Source organism: Heteronotia binoei, chromosome 21 (genome assembly GCF_032191835.1).
Source record: "Heteronotia binoei isolate CCM8104 ecotype False Entrance Well chromosome 21, APGP_CSIRO_Hbin_v1, whole genome shotgun sequence".
Classification (NCBI taxonomy): domain Eukaryota; kingdom Metazoa; phylum Chordata; class Lepidosauria; order Squamata; family Gekkonidae; genus Heteronotia; species Heteronotia binoei.
Window position 1 is genome coordinate 110,287,466 of NC_083243.1, and position 18,344 is coordinate 110,305,809.

Consider the following 18,344-nt stretch of genomic DNA (forward strand, 5'->3'; position numbering starts at 1 on the left):
ATCTTTCTCTGGTGCTGCGTCAATTCCAGCTCTTACGTCTGAGACCTCGTTCCAAGCTGTATGGTTTCGCTTGTAGGGGGCTAGATACCATCCTGTGGCCACTTTCATGACCCTTGGTTCACGCATCGCATGCCAGTGGTGGTCGAGCACTCCCCTTCGGCCTCTTCCTCTGTCTCGAAATTGGGGAGGGGCGTCCGGGCACGAATGGATCCAATGCCCCCTTCCGCGGCAAAAGGCGCACTCGTCACGTGCCAATGATGGTCTCATAGCCCTGGGCCTACCCGGAGGTCGGGGCATCTTTTCCTCCTGATCGTCTGGGGGTCTTCTGCCGCCACCACGACCCTTTGAGGTCTTCTTTCCTGTCTCAAGGTCTTCCTGGGCATCTTTAAACTCTAGGGCTTCATTCAGCTTCTTAAACATCAGAAACCGTTCCTGCCCCTTGACCTCGAGGTTGTAGGTACCTTCGTGCTTGCCGAAGGTCTTCGCAATGGTCTTCTTCCAGTGCTTCTTCCCAGCTGGAGCCGCTGTCTTTCTGGCTCGTCCCTTACGACCAACTTTAGGGGACCTACTTTCTCCCAGCTCCTGGCTCCCGTCAAGGCTGACATCAATCTGGGCCTCCTGCGGTGGAGGGGACGATGCCATCTTCTCTCACTCTTCCAGCAATGGCGTTTAGCAACTGCACAAGAGAAGAAACTTATTTAACAAATCTCACAGTCAACTCTTTATTTTCCTGGGCAAGCAAGACCCCAATTCAGCCTTTTGCTGCTTTTCTTTACTTTAGTGGAGCCAAACTTGGTAGCTGCAAAAGTAGCGACGGTAAAAGTCGGACAAGAGGATTGGTCCGAAAATGGAGGTGGGGAGCCGGACAAGAAGGTTGTCTGACTCCTAGCGGGGACAAACGCCGGAGCCTCAGGGTTGAGCCTGCTTCTGCTTTTGCTCTGCCCCTTGGCTGTGCTGCAGCCTTTATTGCCCTTCAGATACATGGTCTCGACTGGCCCTTCTTCCCCAAATCGGTAGGAAACTTCAAATGGGTCAATCCACACAATCAATTCTGCAGGAATGCTGTCCTGGACATCCTCTACAGTCAGTCCACTTCTCTTGGCAGCTAATTCTACTACCGAGTCTCTGGTCTTCCCTATCCAAATACAGCGATAGGCGGACCCCCTCAGGGGTGTCTCTGGGTACCAGTGGCCTTCATATTTTCTCTCGAGTAACTGCTCCAATTCTTCCCTAAAACGGTCAACCCGCCTCCGTGGGAGCCAATCGTACAGGTAAAAGGTGATAACACTCAAGGCCTCCCTAACCTCTTGATACATGCCTAACGGAGATAGAGGTTACCCTGAATGCCTCCAAGCCTAATCATGGGTCGGAAGTTGGGAAAGGGCATCACGTGACTAACGTGGGTTTCCTGTGCCAACTGATGCAAGGGGCAGGGGTCTGAAGGACCAAAAAGGCGGGGAGCCTTGCATTGGGCTAAAAAGACCCGCTCCCTACTACTGAGGGCAGCAGAAAACGCTGCTCTATCTAATTCCCAGGGGCTTCCTAACTAAAGTGCCTTGTCCAAGAGGTGACCATTCGGAGATGCCACACCCGGCAATTACATACCACTCAAACTACACACCCACATTCAATTAATGATGTGCAAGTTCAAGTAATACGCAGCCGCCGGATCCCTATGACATGAGCATGGCAATCCCATTATAATCATAAAACAAAATAAAGCACAGTTCTCCTGGTTAATAATCTTTGGGGGCTGTCTCCAGGATTTTTCTCCCGGGGTAAAACACATTATTTCATTACATTGTAACTCATAATCATCACACTCGCACTTCCCGTTTTTTGAGGGAGGCCAGGGTTATGCAATACTGCAGAGATATTTCACATCACCACAAGCAGCCTTTACACTGCCCTGCTGCGTCTAGTAATGTGAATCGGTGACTGCTCTAATCTTAATTTCTCCCTTCACTTCCAGCGCAGGCATCCGCCTGGCTACAGAGGAAGTTTTTCTCCAGGGAACACCTGGTACTACTCACTCCAGTGTCATCCAAATACGCACATGCATTATCTCCTCGCACAAGAAACTGATCAGCAAACTCTGTGCCATTTTGCCATTTCCACACCAGGCCTGTCGGTCTGGAGAGGCCAATCCAGTGGTGTACAGGGCGAGTCAGGTTTACTAGAAAACTCAGATCCCATTGTGTATCAATCAATGCCAAAGTGGCACCAAAGGTGGAGCATTTAGCCTCACTACTATTCCAATCCCTTTCATCTTCAGACTTATAATAACATCTCCCATGGTACCCAATCCAGTGTTGTGGGCAGGCAGTGGTGCCAAGAAAGGGGCATGGTGAGCAAGGCTGTGCCTTTTGGACAGCCATTACAATGATAATTATAAGCAGAACTGCACCCACAAGGGGAACTGCTAAAGATTTCTGCTTCCATAATACACTTCGGGATCCTACAGCTATTGAATGCTGCTGCGGGGACCCTTCTGGGACATCTAAAAAATCCAAACTCCTCATTTTTCTCCAGGAGTTTATCTATGCCACAGTCCTATTTATAATCCACCCCAAACTCAGACCAATGATTTGTCGAGCTGCCCTTGGCCGCATTAGTCCGAGTTTGAAATAAACCAAAAAAAAAAAAAGGCGACTCGTCAAATCCTCAGGGGCGGCCCAAGGCTGGGTGGTAATTCAACCTCTAAGCTCCCTGGGGTGGCTGTCCGACCTTTGACCTTCCAAGCCAGTAGGGGACCCTCCCGAGTTTTCCTTAGGAAGCACCACCGTGTGCGTCCTACGCCTCCAGTCGGGCCCCTGATTTGACCTCCTAGCAACCAAGCAGTCGTCTCCCCCTGTTCTCCTACCCACAGACAGATATTATGCCTGTGCCTATGGCGCGGTGAAGTGCACCAGCAAAGGGTCAGCAATCCTGGGGTATTGATCCAGGGTCCTACCAACCTACGGAACCTCTGAAGGGGGCTCCAGTGAGGCTGATCCTGCAACTGAAAGTCTGGGGAGGGATTCATACGGTTGTACTAGCGAGGTATCGTCGAGGTACTGGCCGACTAACTGGCAGACCACCGCTTTGGTATTAAAGGGGTCCCACCCAGCATCCAAAGTCGCTACGTACCAGGCCAGTTCAGGCTCAACCTGTGGGCTAAGGCTAAGTGAGCTCTTTCCTTCAGAGCAGCGCTTACAATTTCGTGAGTGAAAATCCTTCACAGCTAATGGGTGCTGGGCAATCAGGGGGGACCAATTCACCGCCCTCTTACTGATTACTGGATGGGCAGTTTGGGATTTAATCTCCCAGGCACAGATGCGATCCCCCTCTTTTTGTCTAAGAAAATACCACCGCGCCCAGGTGCCACTCCCCCCAGTGAGAGTCTTCGCTCGTCGCTTAAGTAGCCACCCAGTTGTTGTATCGTTGGACCCTTCCCACAATTGGACCCGAAGGTAGGGGCAAAGGGCCTCTTCCCAACAGAGGGACAATTTATTTGGGGTGCGCACCCAGGGACGAACTATATAATAAAACTTATTGCCTGGAGCCCGGAAGTCACAATCTGCCCAATCGTAGAAATGCCTCCCCTCTTCCCTGGTAAGGGAGGGAGAACACATATGGGAGCCTATTCAGCCGCTTCTCTGTGGTCCCGGCCCACCGTGCTTACGCAGGCGGGAAACGCGGTACTGACAGATCCGCTATCCCTTCAACCCGAAGCACCGTCGCAGGCACACACAATACTTCGTATTGAAGCAACAGCGGACCCGTCACACATCAAGCACGCAGCAGGCATACCAGACAGATTCTATTGCATTAATAAAACTCCTAAGTAATGAGGAGGCACAAAACCCTCCGTTCTTTCCCCACTTTTTGAAAGCTCTGGAAGAAGAGTGGGGTACCTTGCCAAAAACCTGTGTCAGGATGGCAATCACAAAAACAGCAGGGGCATCCCCCAGAGTATAAATCAGTGATGGTTAACCAGACAGGCAAAACATTGAAGACATATTGGACACACAATTTCCCTAAACATTAAACACAAAACTTTCCCCAAAATGGAAGAAGAGGCGGCCTCTCCCTGGCGGGTGACTCAGCCGTTTTAGTTTTCTTCTGTACTCAGTACCCTACCTATAGGAGGCAGAAAGGTCGAGTGCGTCCCTTCCCCTCTTCGAATGCAGCCCGTAGCCTAGTGCAGCGGCTGCATGCGGAACCGACTAAGGCCCGCCGGCAGAAGGGGCTAATACCGCCCTTCTCCGTCGATCAGACACTGTTGGAAGGCCGCAGGCGGAAGGCGACTGTACTCCTTCCCGCTCTGTGGGATCCCACGAGTGCTGCTCAGCGGGGTGTTCCTGCCCGCCCCTCACCGGAGGCGGGCTGTCAGGCGACCCGGTATGGTCACCTACCCAACCATCTCGGAGAGGTTCGCTACTGCAGTCAGACTAGTATACGTAAAAGAAAGCTACGTTGAGCACAAGGTCCTAAAAAAAAGTTGCCACGCCCTTGTGGTCAAGGTACTAGGTTGGGGTCAAGACTCACGCCCCGGGGTCTTCTAAGCAGGGCTGGTTCCTGTCGCCCCGTTCCGCTAGGTCGATTAGGCCTGGTCGAAGCCAGCCGGCGACGGGGGAGACTGAGGACGGTCAGCCCAAAGGAGGGCCGGTGGCCACTACCATTGCTCCAGTCCCACCAGCCAGCAGCCGCAGTCGGCCAGGCTAATAGAAAGGGGCTAAAGGCCCCAAACCGGCCAATGCACCAAATTATGTTGCGGGGAAACCCTATTTATACATTACCAATTTCTGCCGGATCAATAACGGAGGCCGCGGAAACGAGGAATCAGGAAAACAGCTTCTTTATTTAACGTGCATAAGCGCTCTATACACGGGCATCAGAGAGAGAGTCTGGACTCTAAACTCTGAGCAGCAAATTACCGTTGCCTGCCGCCTTTTATTGGGTTTCTTCACCCCAACTGCCAACTCAAAGCACTCATGTTCTCCTTCTTGTGGGAAGGTGCCTACGTCACATTTTAATCACATTTCGGGTTGTTTTTCAGCTTTCTGGGCCCCTGTTAGGGCTTCTGTAAACCCTTGTTCCCTTTTTCTAGAAACATTTCACCCACACACACACATCTTCTTGCTCCATTTCCAGCACCTGTCACGGTTCCTTTTAGGCTTCTTTCCACCGCTTTCACCCTGCGGTTTAGAAAGGTCAATGACCCTTCACAGTTCCCTTTTCTCTCTGCAAGCTAACACTCCTTTGCTACAAACTGCTTATAGAAGATTATTTCTCAAAAGCACTTTCATATATTTCTAGCATCGCTAAAGCCGTATATATTGATTACATATTTGTACTGCTTTTGGCCTGATGCCACAACACCATTTCTTCTATGGGACTCTTGCCCACAATAATAGGTGTAGTGATCCTCTGAGTTAAATTCACCCCTTTCCGTCCATTTTAGTTCACTTATTCCCAAGATGTTGATGTTCAGTCTTGTCATCTCTTGTTTGACTACATCCAGCTTACCTTGATTCATAGATCTTACATTCCACGTTCCAATGCAGTATTGTTATTTGCAGCATCGGACTTTCCTTTCACCATCCACAGCTTTGGCTTTGGCCCAGCCGCTTCAGTCTTTCTGTGGTTACTTGGACTTGTCCTCCGCTCTTCCCCAGTAACATATTGGGCATCTTCTGACCTGAGGGGCTCATCTTGCAGTGCCATATCTTTTAGCCCTTTGTTACTGTCCATGCAGTTTTCTTGGCAAGGATACTGGAGTGGTTTGCCATTTCCTTCTCCAGTGGATCACATTTAGTCTGAGTTCTCAGCTGTGGCCTGTCCATCTTGGGTGGCCCTGCATGGCATAGCCCACAGCCTCACTAAACCGCACAAGCCCTCTCACCACATCAAGGCAGCAATCCATGAGAGGGAGAGAGGTAGTAGGCATGGAGAAATTACCAATGTGGAAATGAGACAGGAAACTAGGTCTTGATTCAATTCAGATGGATACATTGTTTTAAGCTTTGTTATCAGTTGCAATTCAGCAGTATCTCTTTCTAATCTCCCTTTGAAATTCCTGTGTAAGATAACTGCTACTTTTGAAATTCCTTTATTGCACGAGTGATAATTAAATATTTTATCAGGCATCCTTACTCCATTAGTTCTACTGCTTCATACTGAAGCTCTGTAAAGTAGCTTAAAATTAGGTTTAGCTCCCTTTGTGATGGAACTCAGTTGTATGTCTGAAATAGCTGGTCCCCTATATTCAGGCAAAAAATCCAGATATTTGAGTATTATCTATTCATTGTTTATTTTTTATATCAAGGTTTCATATCATTCCACATGCAAGGGATGAATGCTTCTCAGTTTTGCATCAATACACATGATGGCAAGTGGACCCAGTTGGTAGGTGAATTTAATGAATATTACTGATGGTTGTGTAGCTAAGAAGTCACCCAGTTGTTCCACTACACCTGCAGTTTGATTTTCTGCCTTGAAGTAAGTTCTTTTCTGCACATTGCATTATAGACTCTAATTCAACTTGGCCTTGTGATGAAACCATTGATCAAATGTTTGACAAAAAAAAATATTCACCACACACCTAGGGATCATTGCAGATTTTACAAATCAACCCTAGTTTGTTGTGATATCCACATCAAGCTAATTTCTTCCATTTTCCATTCCCGTTATCAGGTTTTTTACATAAGTTTATAATTTCCTCCTCAGATTTTGAGTAACAATCCAATCCAATCCAGAATTACTCCCGTCTATTTACTGAAATAAATAAGCTTAGACAGGAGTAACTGTGACTAGGATGGCACTGTAAATTTAGTAACTGTATTATTTCACTTAAGAGTTTCCATGAAGAGAAAATGCTTAAAATATGTATATTTGAGTGGGCAGATCCTCAGTATAGTTGATATTTTCATGAGGGAACAACTTATATATCACATTTTTAGAAGTCTCTGAATCCAGTAAATGTTTACCAAATGACCAGTTGGCTGAATGAGCAGATCATCCCTGGCTGGATTACATTTTTTATACCAATTCACAATGTCCCCTATTTTACATATTTTCCCCTGGAGTAAGAATTTTTTAAAAGCAAAAAGACCCTGTCAAATTCACTGATGAAAAGGAAACACAGAAATTTCCCTTTTGACATGTTTGTGATTCTGAGTACCCCGTGTACTCAGAACATTTATGTCTAGCTGATTATCTATCTGAATACCAAAATATTCTGCTCTTGTAATCTTTTATCCAAAGATCCAAATGTTCAGATTGTGTATGTGTGTGTGAAAGAGAGAGAGGCTTTGTCCACTATCATTTCCAGCAAAGGAATATTGCTCTCTCTCTCTTTTTTTTAACACTAGATAACTATGCAGAACTACATTTTGTGACAGCAGATGAAAAAAATAGTAAATCTTTTCCCCATTAATGAGGAACACAGCAACTACACATATGGAAATCTTTTAGAAGTATGGATCTAAAGTTAGGAGCTGTCATGAAAAAAATGTATTAGATTATTTCCTTTTGGACTATAAGGGCTCTACTTCAGCTGAACTAACCCCCTCTCCCCCCCAAGTTGTCTTCCTGCACCTTTTTACCTTTGGAAAGTCATTGATTCTTCTCATATCATTCTGCCTAGTTCATTAGAATTTGCCAGCAGCAATGTTTAACAGCTGGGTTCACACACAACAGCGGTACTGATGTGATTGCCTTTTGGGCCACTATCAACCTTGTGCATAGTTATGCTCATGTAGAGATATACCCTTTGGAGGCACTCACTCTTTCTTTCTTCCTTTACTCCCTACTGTTAAATGACTCACCACATAACAGTGAGTTTAAAGGCTCGAGACTAAAATTACTTACTGAAGAGCAAGGTTAAATTTAAAAAGAAAAGAAACTGTATTGAGGGTTAGAAAGAGGTCCTTTGGAACTGTAATTTTTTTTCTTTCTCTGATCTTTTTTAAAATTGTTTCTGAGTGATTGTTTTAACAAAGGAAAAGAATGATTTAAAATACTTTATTACTTAGATTTCTCATGCACTTTGACATTATTTGTCTGTTTTTCTGTCTATCTATCTATCTCTAGCTCAATAATAACAACAAAACATTATGTGTATTATTGTGCATACATGTCCTGTATACAATACATGACATACAGGCATTCAATCAGATAGATAAACAAATATAGAGTCATAGAATTATGGAATATATACTATCTGTTTTGAAAAATTAAAAAAGTAAATTAATTACCAATTGTAAGATTCTCCAGTGAATAAATAGAAAAACAAAACTAAGAGAAAACAACTCAAAGAGAGAGAAAATGCAAACTGGTTCAAAAGGCTTTTTCTTTAAAAAATAAAAATATTTCTGCCTTGTCTCCGTGTGTGTAAAGTGCCATCAAGTTACAGCTGACATATGGCAACTCTGTCAAAGCAAGAGACATTCAAAGGTAGATTCCCATTGCCTGCCTCTGCATAGTCACCTTGGAATTACTTGGTGAACTCCCATATATGCACTAACCAGAGCTGACCCAGTTTAGCTTCTGATATCTGAGGAGATCAGGCTATCCTGGCCCATCCGGGTCAGGGCATTTCTACTCAAAGTGTTCACAAAATGCAGTGATACCCACCTTTTGTCTTGTTAGACTTTGAGAGAAAAGGGGAATTGCTAGAAGGTCAGGATCAGTTTTCAAACATATTGTTTGCAAGGCTTTCATCATCATAAAGCAACATCACAGCTGGGTCCAGATGGTCAGTTTAAGCTGACATAGGTATGGCCCCCAGATAGACTGAAAAATTCAAGTTCAGACGTGCACATCTGCCTCTCATCCCACTTCTGCACTCACCCCATCTTCCAGCATCTCTGAGGCATTTCAAAAAGCTACCACTTCAAAAGTGGTAGCAAACCCTTCATTCGTCTTCTGGGGTGTCTAAACATGGGAGTGCACAAGTGAGGTGGATTGGTGGTGTGAACCTGCCAGGCTGCCCCAAGATGCTTCCAGTAATTTTTTATTGCAAAAAACAAAAAGCTACCAAGTGCATGAGTGCTTGAGCACATATGAGCATGACCACTAAAATGAATTGGGGGTGGAGGGGAGGAAGAAACCCAAACTGAGATAAGGGAATGGTGTAAAACAACCGTCTGACTGTGCCAAAGCACCCCCCCCCACACACACACACACGTGGGATATGGGTGGCTCAGGAGGAAACGTCTGAACAAAATTCAGACACTCCATTTTGAACCAACCTGAATTGAGACACCTCCCATATGCCTAGAACTGCCTGTCTGTACTCAGTCCGTGGTTTGTAAACTAATTTACCCATGAAAGAGCATGGGGGGGGGGACCTTGAAAGGGCTAAAATGGAGGAGAAAATTTAGGGCTTAGTTCTGCTATTTTGATGATGGAAAATAGCTATAGTACCCTCCCTTCTTCATTGTGATTTCAGGAGGAGCCTTCACACAGCCACTCTGACAACAGCCACCCTACTATTCTCCCTTTGATTTGGATCAAAGGCTTTCTCTTGAATGAGAACATCAATGTATAAATGTTCCCATTTAAAGTGGGAGCTTCTGGTGCTCCATGCTGCTTGTGGAATCAGCTGTTTTCTCAGATCCAAAGCTGAAGTTAATATAACCTTTTCTATGTGTTTAGATGTGACCGCAGGTTAACTGCAAATGTCACTCTGGTACAAGCCTGCATACAGGATAGGATTTACACAGGAAGGAAGATACCTTCACAAGGTGTTTGTAAATTATATAGTCAAAACAACAAGTACAGAATTATTTTTGGAAGAGTTAAAAAGCTAATAGATGGTTAAAAATGTTATCAGGATATAAGATTAATAATGATAAATCAACATATTAATATTCAGTTTGATGAAACAGCAAAAGATAAAATTCTGTTGGATAAACAAATAATACTCTATATAAAATATGTTCAGTTTCAGGTAGAAATAGCAAAAGCTTTTTTAACCAAATAAAAATATTTACTTAACTGAACAAACCTTAAATTCAAATTCTGACAAATTCTTCTGACTACAGAAATGAATATACTGCCCTAGATAAACTTTAATTTTGAAAACATATACATAGTCATGAATAAAACTGAAATAGAATTGGATAGAAAAGGATATTATGAATTTTTTAATGAAATGAAACCGTGTCTCTGTATTAATGTAAAGAATACAGTATTGTGAAGTCCACAAAACAGGAAGCTTGAAGGCCAATTAGCAGTATTAGCAAATGCCAGTAACATAATAAGAGAGAGAAAAGCAAGGCAGGGCAAAATGATAAAGTTCAATTAAGTATATGCACATGTGCAGGAGATAGGCTGGAGAAAAGTCCACAAAGTAGTGGTCAAACTTCAGTTCTTCCCTTACAAAAGATAGTTCAGACAGAGCCATTAAAGTATGTTAAGGTGTTGAGGTCCAGATGGTTAGAGTCACTTGACTCATAGCCCCAAGAGGGTTTCTTGCTAATTCATCATTCCTTTCATCATCTGCCTCAGCTGTGAGTAGGAAGCAAATGTCTGGTCTCTAAACCTCATTTAAAAAAAGTAACAAAGTAAGTTGTGTTGAGTCTTTTAGTTAAAAGCAGGGCTTTTTTTGAGCAGGAGCGCACGGGAACACAGTTCTGGCTGGCTTGGTGTCAGGGGGTGTGGCCTAATATGAAAATTAGTTCTTGCTGGGCTTTTTCTGCAAAAAAAGCCCTGGTTAAAAGCAATAACAATTTTATTCCTGTATAAGAAATTTTTTTATAAATTATAAGCCCCCTGTGGCACTAATAGGGAAATTATCCTCTATAAATATTAGTGTTATTTGCACCATGAAGTGTTCCCTCTTGTTATCTGTAAGACACTAAAAACTTTTCTTTTCACATGCATACACGTGCCCATGTACAAGGCCTAAGTAGTATTTATAACATGACTTACCTAACTAGCTGTTATAGTCTTGCTTTCTTCTTGCCAGCATATGTTAGTTCAGTGAATAGGAATGTCTTTTCTTGGTTTGAAAACAATTTTATTCCAGTAACATATGGTAACAATCAATTCTTGCATTATTAATTTTCTTTTTAACTATCCCATATATTACTTTTCTAACCCCTCCTCCCCCTGTTACTTGACCCCCGCCGGTGTTATATACTTAAAATTCTAATATTTAAAGGTATCCTTAACTAACAAAACAAAAGTTTCTATTTTTCTTTCTTTTAAGACTTAATCATTATCAAAAATTGTCCAATGTCCTTTTATTTTCTATTCTTTTTCTATATAACTTTTAAACTTCTTCCACTCCAACTTAATAGTTTCTAGATCATAGTCTCTTAAAATTCTTGTCAATTTGTCCATTTCACTCCATGTTATAACTTTTATAATCCAATCCCATTTCTCTGGTATTCTTTCTTGCTTCCACAACTGAGCATATAATGTTCTAGCAGCTGAAAGCAAGTACCAAATTATAGTTCTATCTTCTTTTGGAAATTTTTCCATATATAATCCCAACAGAAAAGTCTCTGCAACTTTCTTAATTTCGTATCCCAAAATCCTAGATATTTCTTGTTGAATCATCTGCCAATACTTTTTTGCTCTTTCACAAGTCCACCACATATGGTAAAAAGAACCTTCATGTTTTTTACACTTCCAACATCTATCTGGCATCTTATGGTTCATCTTTGCCAACTTTTTTGGAGTTATAAATCATCTGTACATCATTTTAAAACAGTTCTCTTTAATACTTTGACATGTTGAAAGCTTTACAGAATTCTTCCAAAGATATTCCCAAGTTTCCATCTGTATTTCTTTATTTACATTAATTGCCCACTTAATCATTTGAGATTTCACTACTTCATCTTCTGTAGACCATTTCAAAAGCAGTTTATATCATTTTGAAATTAATTTTTTATTATCTCCAAGCAGAACTATTTCCATTTCTGTTTGTTCTTTTTTTATTCCTTCAGTTTTAATGTCTTTTTCCACCAAACTCTTTATTTGTTGCATTTGAAACCAATCATATTTATTGTTCAACTCTTCCGCAGTTTTCATCTCTATATTACCGCCTTGTATTTTTAATATCTGATTATATGACAACCACTTTTCTTCACCCACTTCAGCCATTATTTTTATCACTTCTGCTGGCACTATCCATAACGGTTTCCTTTCATCACCATATTTCTTATATTTCATCTACATATTCAACAGATTATTTCTTATATAATGGTGAGAGAAAAGACCATCCATCTTCTTTTTTCCATAGTACATATAAGTGTGCCAGCCGAATTTATTTCCATGACCTTCCAACGCCAAAAGTTTAGTAGCATCACCCATTCTTTTATCCACACTAAGCAGACTGCTTCATGATACAGTTTTAAATCTGGTAATTGGAATCCTCCTCTCTCTTTTGCATCTGTTAAAATTTTCATTTTGATCCTTGGTTTCTTCCCCGCCCACACAAATTTTGAGATCCTCCTCTGCCATCTGTTAAACTGTTTGCTGTCCTTCACAATCAGAATAGTTTGAAATAAATACATTATTCTTGGTAAAATGTTCATTTTAATTGCAGCTATTCTTTCCAGCAATGACAAATTAAGTTTATTTCATTTTATCATGTCTTCATCCATAGCTTCTCATAATTATTTTTAAACAAATCAATATTCTTCATTGTTATCTCAACACTCAAATACTTTACCTTCGAGGTAACTTCACAACCTGTTAGCTTTTGTAACTCCTTTTGCTTACTTACTTGCATATTCTTACATAAAATTTTGGATTTTTCTTTATTTATATAACCCCCCGCCGATTCTCCATATTCTTGTATTTTAGCTAACAGCAAAGGTGTTACTTGAGTTGGATTTGCATTTATAAATATTATATTATTTGCAAATGCTCTATATTTATAAGTAAATCCTTTTATTTTTATTCCTTCTATTTCTTTGTCTTCTTGAATTTGCATCAGCAAAATTAAGAACAACAGCGGAGAGAGCAGACATCCTTGTCTTGTACCTTTACTAATTATCATATCTTCTGTAAGGTCTGCATTTATACATAACCTTGCATGTTGATCAGTATATATTGCTTTCATCATCCTTATAAATTCTTCTCCCAACTCCATTTTCTCCATTACTGCAAACATAAAGTCCCAGTTTAGATTATCAAATGCTTTCTCTGCATCCGCAAAGAATAATGCTACTTCCTTTTCTGGATGTCTTTCGTAATATTCTACAATATTTACAACAGTCCTAATATTGTCTCTTATCTGTCTTTTGGGGAGAAATCCTGCTTGATCTTCCTTTATAAAGTTTGTCAAATATTGCTTAAGTCGTTCTGCCAGTATTGTTGTATATATTTTATAGTCATTATTCAATAATGAAATTGGTCTACAATTTTTTACATTCGTGACATCTCTATCTTCTTTTGGAATTAACAAAATCACTGCTTCCTTCCATGTATTTGGTATTTTACCTTTTAATCTTATCATGTTCATCAATTTTTGGAGCTTCGGTATTAATTCCTCTTTAAATGTTTTTAAAAATTTGGCTGTATATCCATCTGGCCCAGGAGCTTTTCCAATTTTCATTGCATTGATTGCTGCTTCAATCTCTATTCTTTCAATTAGCGCATTCAAAACCTTTTTCATATTTTCTGTTAAGGATGCTATTTTAATATTTTGTAAATATAGTTCCATCTTTTCTTTATTTTAACACACTTAAATAGTTTAGCATAATATTTTAAAAATTCTCTTTTTATTCCTTCTTGATCCACCATCTCTCTTTGTTCCACCACAATCTTACTGATAATTTTACTTTCTCTCTTTTTTTTCAATTGCCAGGCCAGGTACTTTCCAGGTTTATTTGCTCCTTCAAAAGACTTTTGCTGTAATTTTTTTCAAATTCCATTCCAATTCTTTATTTAACAAATGTCTCATTTGTGTTTGTAATATTGTGATCTCCCTCATAATTTTTTTTTCCCTGGCCTTTTCTTTAATTCACCTTCTTTTTTCTTTATTTCATTTTGAATGTCCAACATCTGTTTATCTTTTGCCCTCTTATCTTTGTTGTTCAATGTTATCAATATTCCTCTCATTACTGCCTTATAGGCATCCCACACCATCTGGAATTCAATATCTTCTCTATCATTTATTTGGAAGAAAGCTTTGGTCTCGTTTTCTAGAGATGTCACTATTTCTTTATTCTGTAGTAAATCCTCATTTAATCTTCGTCTTCTTGATTTTTTCAACGAATTTGTAATCCACATTATTGGGTTATGATCAGCTCCTATTTTAGGCAAAATCTCAATTTTCTTTGTTATAAGGCCCAAATCCTTAGTCCCCCACAACATGTCAATTCTAGAAAGAGTTATGTCTTGCTGAAAAGAATGTATAATCCCATACATCAGGATTAAATTTCCTCCATATATCTTCCAGATTTTCTTGTTTAACCAGTTCAAAAAAAGACTTTGGCAATTTTCCTTCATTTTTTTTGTCCAGATCTATCCAATACATTCTGAATTGTTCCATTAAAGTCCCCCATCATCAAAACTTGATCATACGTCAATTCATCAAGTTGTTGTGTTATATCCTTAAAAAATACATCTTTTGCTCCATTTGGTGCGTACACTCCCAATAACGTTTTTTTTCCCATTCAAATTTATTTCTACTACTACAAATCTTCTATGTTTATCTTTAAATATTAATTTCAGATCCAATTCCTTTTTAACATAAAAAATCACTCCCCTTTTATTCTGCTCAGCCAGGGAATAAAATTCTAATCCCAATTGTTTATTCCATAGAAATTTATAATCCTTCTGTTTTATATGTACTTCTTGTAGACAAACTATATTACAATTTTGCTTTTTAATCCAATGAAATGTTGCCCTTCTTTTTTGTGGTGAATTTAGTCCATTTACATTCCTAGATGATAATTTGTAATCCATCATCGTGCAAATTCTTTATGTTCTTCATAAAATCTACACAGTTCCTGTTCATTTGTAATTGTAGCTCTTTTTTCCCTGAAGTTCAAAGCTCAAACCTTCAGATATTATCCATCTATACCTCATTTCATTGTCCTGTAATTTCTCTGTGAGTTTTTTGTATATTCTTCTGTCATTTATCACTTGCCTTGGTAATTCCTTCATGATTCTTACTCTGCTACCTGCCACAATCAATGTCTTTTCAAAATTTTTGTTCATAATCTTTCCCACCATTTCTTTTGTCATATATCTTATGACCACATCTCTTAGTAGATTTTTTTTTGCATAGAATGAGTTCACTCTGTATATATAGTCATACATATTTTTAGACTCTTCAGGATCTTCCTCCAAAAATTCTGCAATTATTTTTATTATATATTCTTTCAAGTCACTCTCTTCCTTTTTTAGGTACTCCTCTCAGACATATCTGAGTTTCCATCAATTTGCAGTCATGGATTGCCACTTTTTCCTGTATTTTCAATAAGGTAGAATCATGTACTTTCATTTTCCCCTCAACCTCCTGCACTTTCTTAGATGTTTCCTCAGTCTCATTTCTGAGATCCTCAATATCTTTTTTAATTTCTTCTATAATTTCTTTCTTAGAAGCAGTTATCATGTCTTTCATACCTTTCATCATTCTAGCCTCCATTGCCTCTAATTGTTCCTGCATTTTCTCCAGAGAGGTAGCCCTTGTACGGGTTTCCTTGTGCTCTGACATTTAAAAATACCAAAAATTTTGTTCTCACCAAATTAAAATTCAACTATCAAATTTAAAAGATTAGAGCTTGCTTTTTCCATCAAGCCTAATTTCACCATCCTCAGAGCCTCCTAGGCTGCGATATTAATTTTTGAAAATTTTATTTCTTTCAAAATGGCAGTCGCGACTTTCTACTTCCCTTTAAAAAAATTTCCTTTAAAAGCTTCTAAAGTCCAGTAATAACAATAATGCCTGATAGTATTTATCTTTTCATCACCTTTTCAATTGTTTTCAACAATTATTAATGTCCCAAACACCTTAAAATTATTATTTTAATTTTGACCTCCTTGCAATGGCCGCCAATGTTTTTCTATGGTATTATAGTCCTAGAGTAGGCTTTTCATCTAATGCTTCCTGCTTTACTTGCCACCAAATCCCGTTTTCGGTAGTAGAGAGATCTCACGATACTTGATGTACTTCCTGTGTTGACTGTATATGCTGCAGGTCTGTGACGATGGTGCTCTTTTTTTTCAAAACCACAAGTAGACCAAACAATAAATTCCTTCTCACTTTTTAGCACTGTCCTTTAAATTTAAAAAGTCCAAATTTCACCTCTTCATACCTTCTTCTTCCAAGCTTTCTAGATTTTCATTTCCCACCTTTTAAATTTATTCTGTTTAACTTTAAATAGTCCTGGAATGAAAGATAGTAATCTGTACCTTTTCTACAAGTTATCCAGGTCCACACCGGTCTTGTGTAGCTTTAGATGTTTAGTAATGTCCAAGAAGGTTAGGATTCTGTCGAGCTCATGTCAAATAAATGACTCTGAAAACTTCTGCAGATGATGAAAATGCAACTCTTTTCTGGAGACCCCTCAAAGGAGCCCCTGACAGAGGAGTAGTAGAAGTGTCCATGGGGTAACTCTGGTCAGACCAGTCTCAGTTGCAGTTCTAAGGAAGACATTCACACAGACAGCTGGTTCAACAAACTGTATTGGGTTCAGGCAGATATCAGAGTCAAGAAGCAGTCCAATAGTCATACACTTACATCCAATAAAGCCAGGCAGAAGTACAGATACAAAGTCCAAATGAATAGTCATGAATCCGTCCTTTCCTATCCCACACTGAACAGGTAGCTGGCTACTGCATTTCAAGTCACCTTAGCGAATCCCATTCCAAATTGGTTAATGGCTCACACCTGATGACACTATAACACCTGTACTCAAGGATGACATAATCTTTTGGCAATTCCAATTTACCTTAAAGTAATAGAACACTGACAGTGCCCCCCCCCCCCCGGGGACTCCCTTTTAGCCAAGGTAAATCTCCTCAAAGTTTTCTGTGCATATCTTGGACTAATCTCTGACTGAGAAAAGTAGGCAGTAGGCATTAATTTGCCTTCCACTACTCCTAACAGAAGTTCCAGCCTGCTCCCTTTATGAGAAGCTGCTCAGCACGGCATTTTCCTGCCCTGGAAGTCCAGGAATGTCTCTTCTTGTGTTCATTCAAACTATAGCAAGAAAAAAAAACAAATCTTAGAGTCCTAAATCTGTCTTTCATATTGACTTCAAAGATTGGGCAATACCTTTTGTAGATGAAAGAGGATCTCAATTTGATGCAATATAAATCTCTCAAGGAAAGATGGAAAATAGTCAAGGTAAAATAATTTTATTTTGCAGTATTTGGCTACCTTTTATGGGGCTAAGTAAAACCCGTATAAAGATGTTTTCAGCACTGTATACTGTCACATCTCTCTGAAGAGGATTATAGTGCTGAAAAAATACCCTATATAAGCAAAGGCTGTAAACCCAGTGGACTTAAAATGACCTTTGAAATTTTCATTCCTTCTTTTCTTGTTTTATCTTGTTCTTAGTGTGATTACTCTTAGCATATTGTAGAACAGCACTGATTTCCTCCTATCTCCGCACAGGCCGCAATCTTGACATACACTGCTAGTGAGGTGATTGTGCCATGAATGCACAGCTACTAAGGGGAATTTTGGAAAGATGGCTGTCAGCTTCTAATATCCAGGCTAAATCTCTCTTTATCTTCTGTTGTAGATGTTTAAAGTGTGTGTGGCCACAGGCAGGAGCCCTTGGGTGCAAGCCAAATATCAAGAGCTAATGAGTCTTAGTCTTTGGCTCACAGTATTTGGCCTTAGCTGATATTGAGATGTGTTCTGTATGTTAATGTTTTAAAAGAATATTTTGTTGAAATGTATTTAAATTGTATTTCAGAAGCCTTCTTGGGTCCATTTCACATTTAGGGAAAAAATGTGAAAATACACTTAATACTGTAGCTCAGTACATATGAAATAGATTTTTTAAAAAAATGAAGAAAGGCAGAACAATCTACAACAAGGGTGTCAAACTCATTCATTATGAAGACCAGATCTGACATAAATGAGACCTTGTTGGGCTGGGCCATGTCGGGTTGGGCCGGGCCATGTTGGGCTGGGCCATGCTGGGCCGGGCCATGCGTTTACATTGTTTAAGATTAGGTAGCAGAAATATAAACTTTATAAAGAACACAAACACAATTAAAGATTTTTTTTTAAAAAAAATTCCCCTTTAAACATGCTTTTCAGTATTGTGTTTCATTGCTGTCCCAAGTTTGCTACAACTATGCTTGCTATAACAAAGTTTTGCCTGTCTTCCAGTTTAATAGGATAGTATTTCTAAAATATGCAAGTGGTGTAG

At 40.0% G+C, this 18,344-nt stretch overlaps 1 protein-coding gene across 1 annotated transcript; it reads right to left on the bottom strand.

Annotated features, from left to right (window-relative positions):
* Positions 1–722: 722 nt before the first annotated feature.
* On the bottom strand, positions 723–1,316 carry LOC132589629 (protein Tob2-like). The gene has a single exon (XM_060262373.1). The coding sequence runs from the start codon at positions 1,314–1,316 to the stop codon at positions 723–725; it is 594 nt and encodes a 197-aa protein (XP_060118356.1).
* Positions 1,317–18,344: the final 17,028 nt, after the last annotated feature.

Bases quoted from the DNA above. Each gene is read 5' to 3' on its own strand.
- LOC132589629 (XM_060262373.1), bottom strand. From the start codon at position 1,316: ATGTATCAAGAGGTTAGGGAGGCCTTGAGTGTTATCACCTTTTACCTG.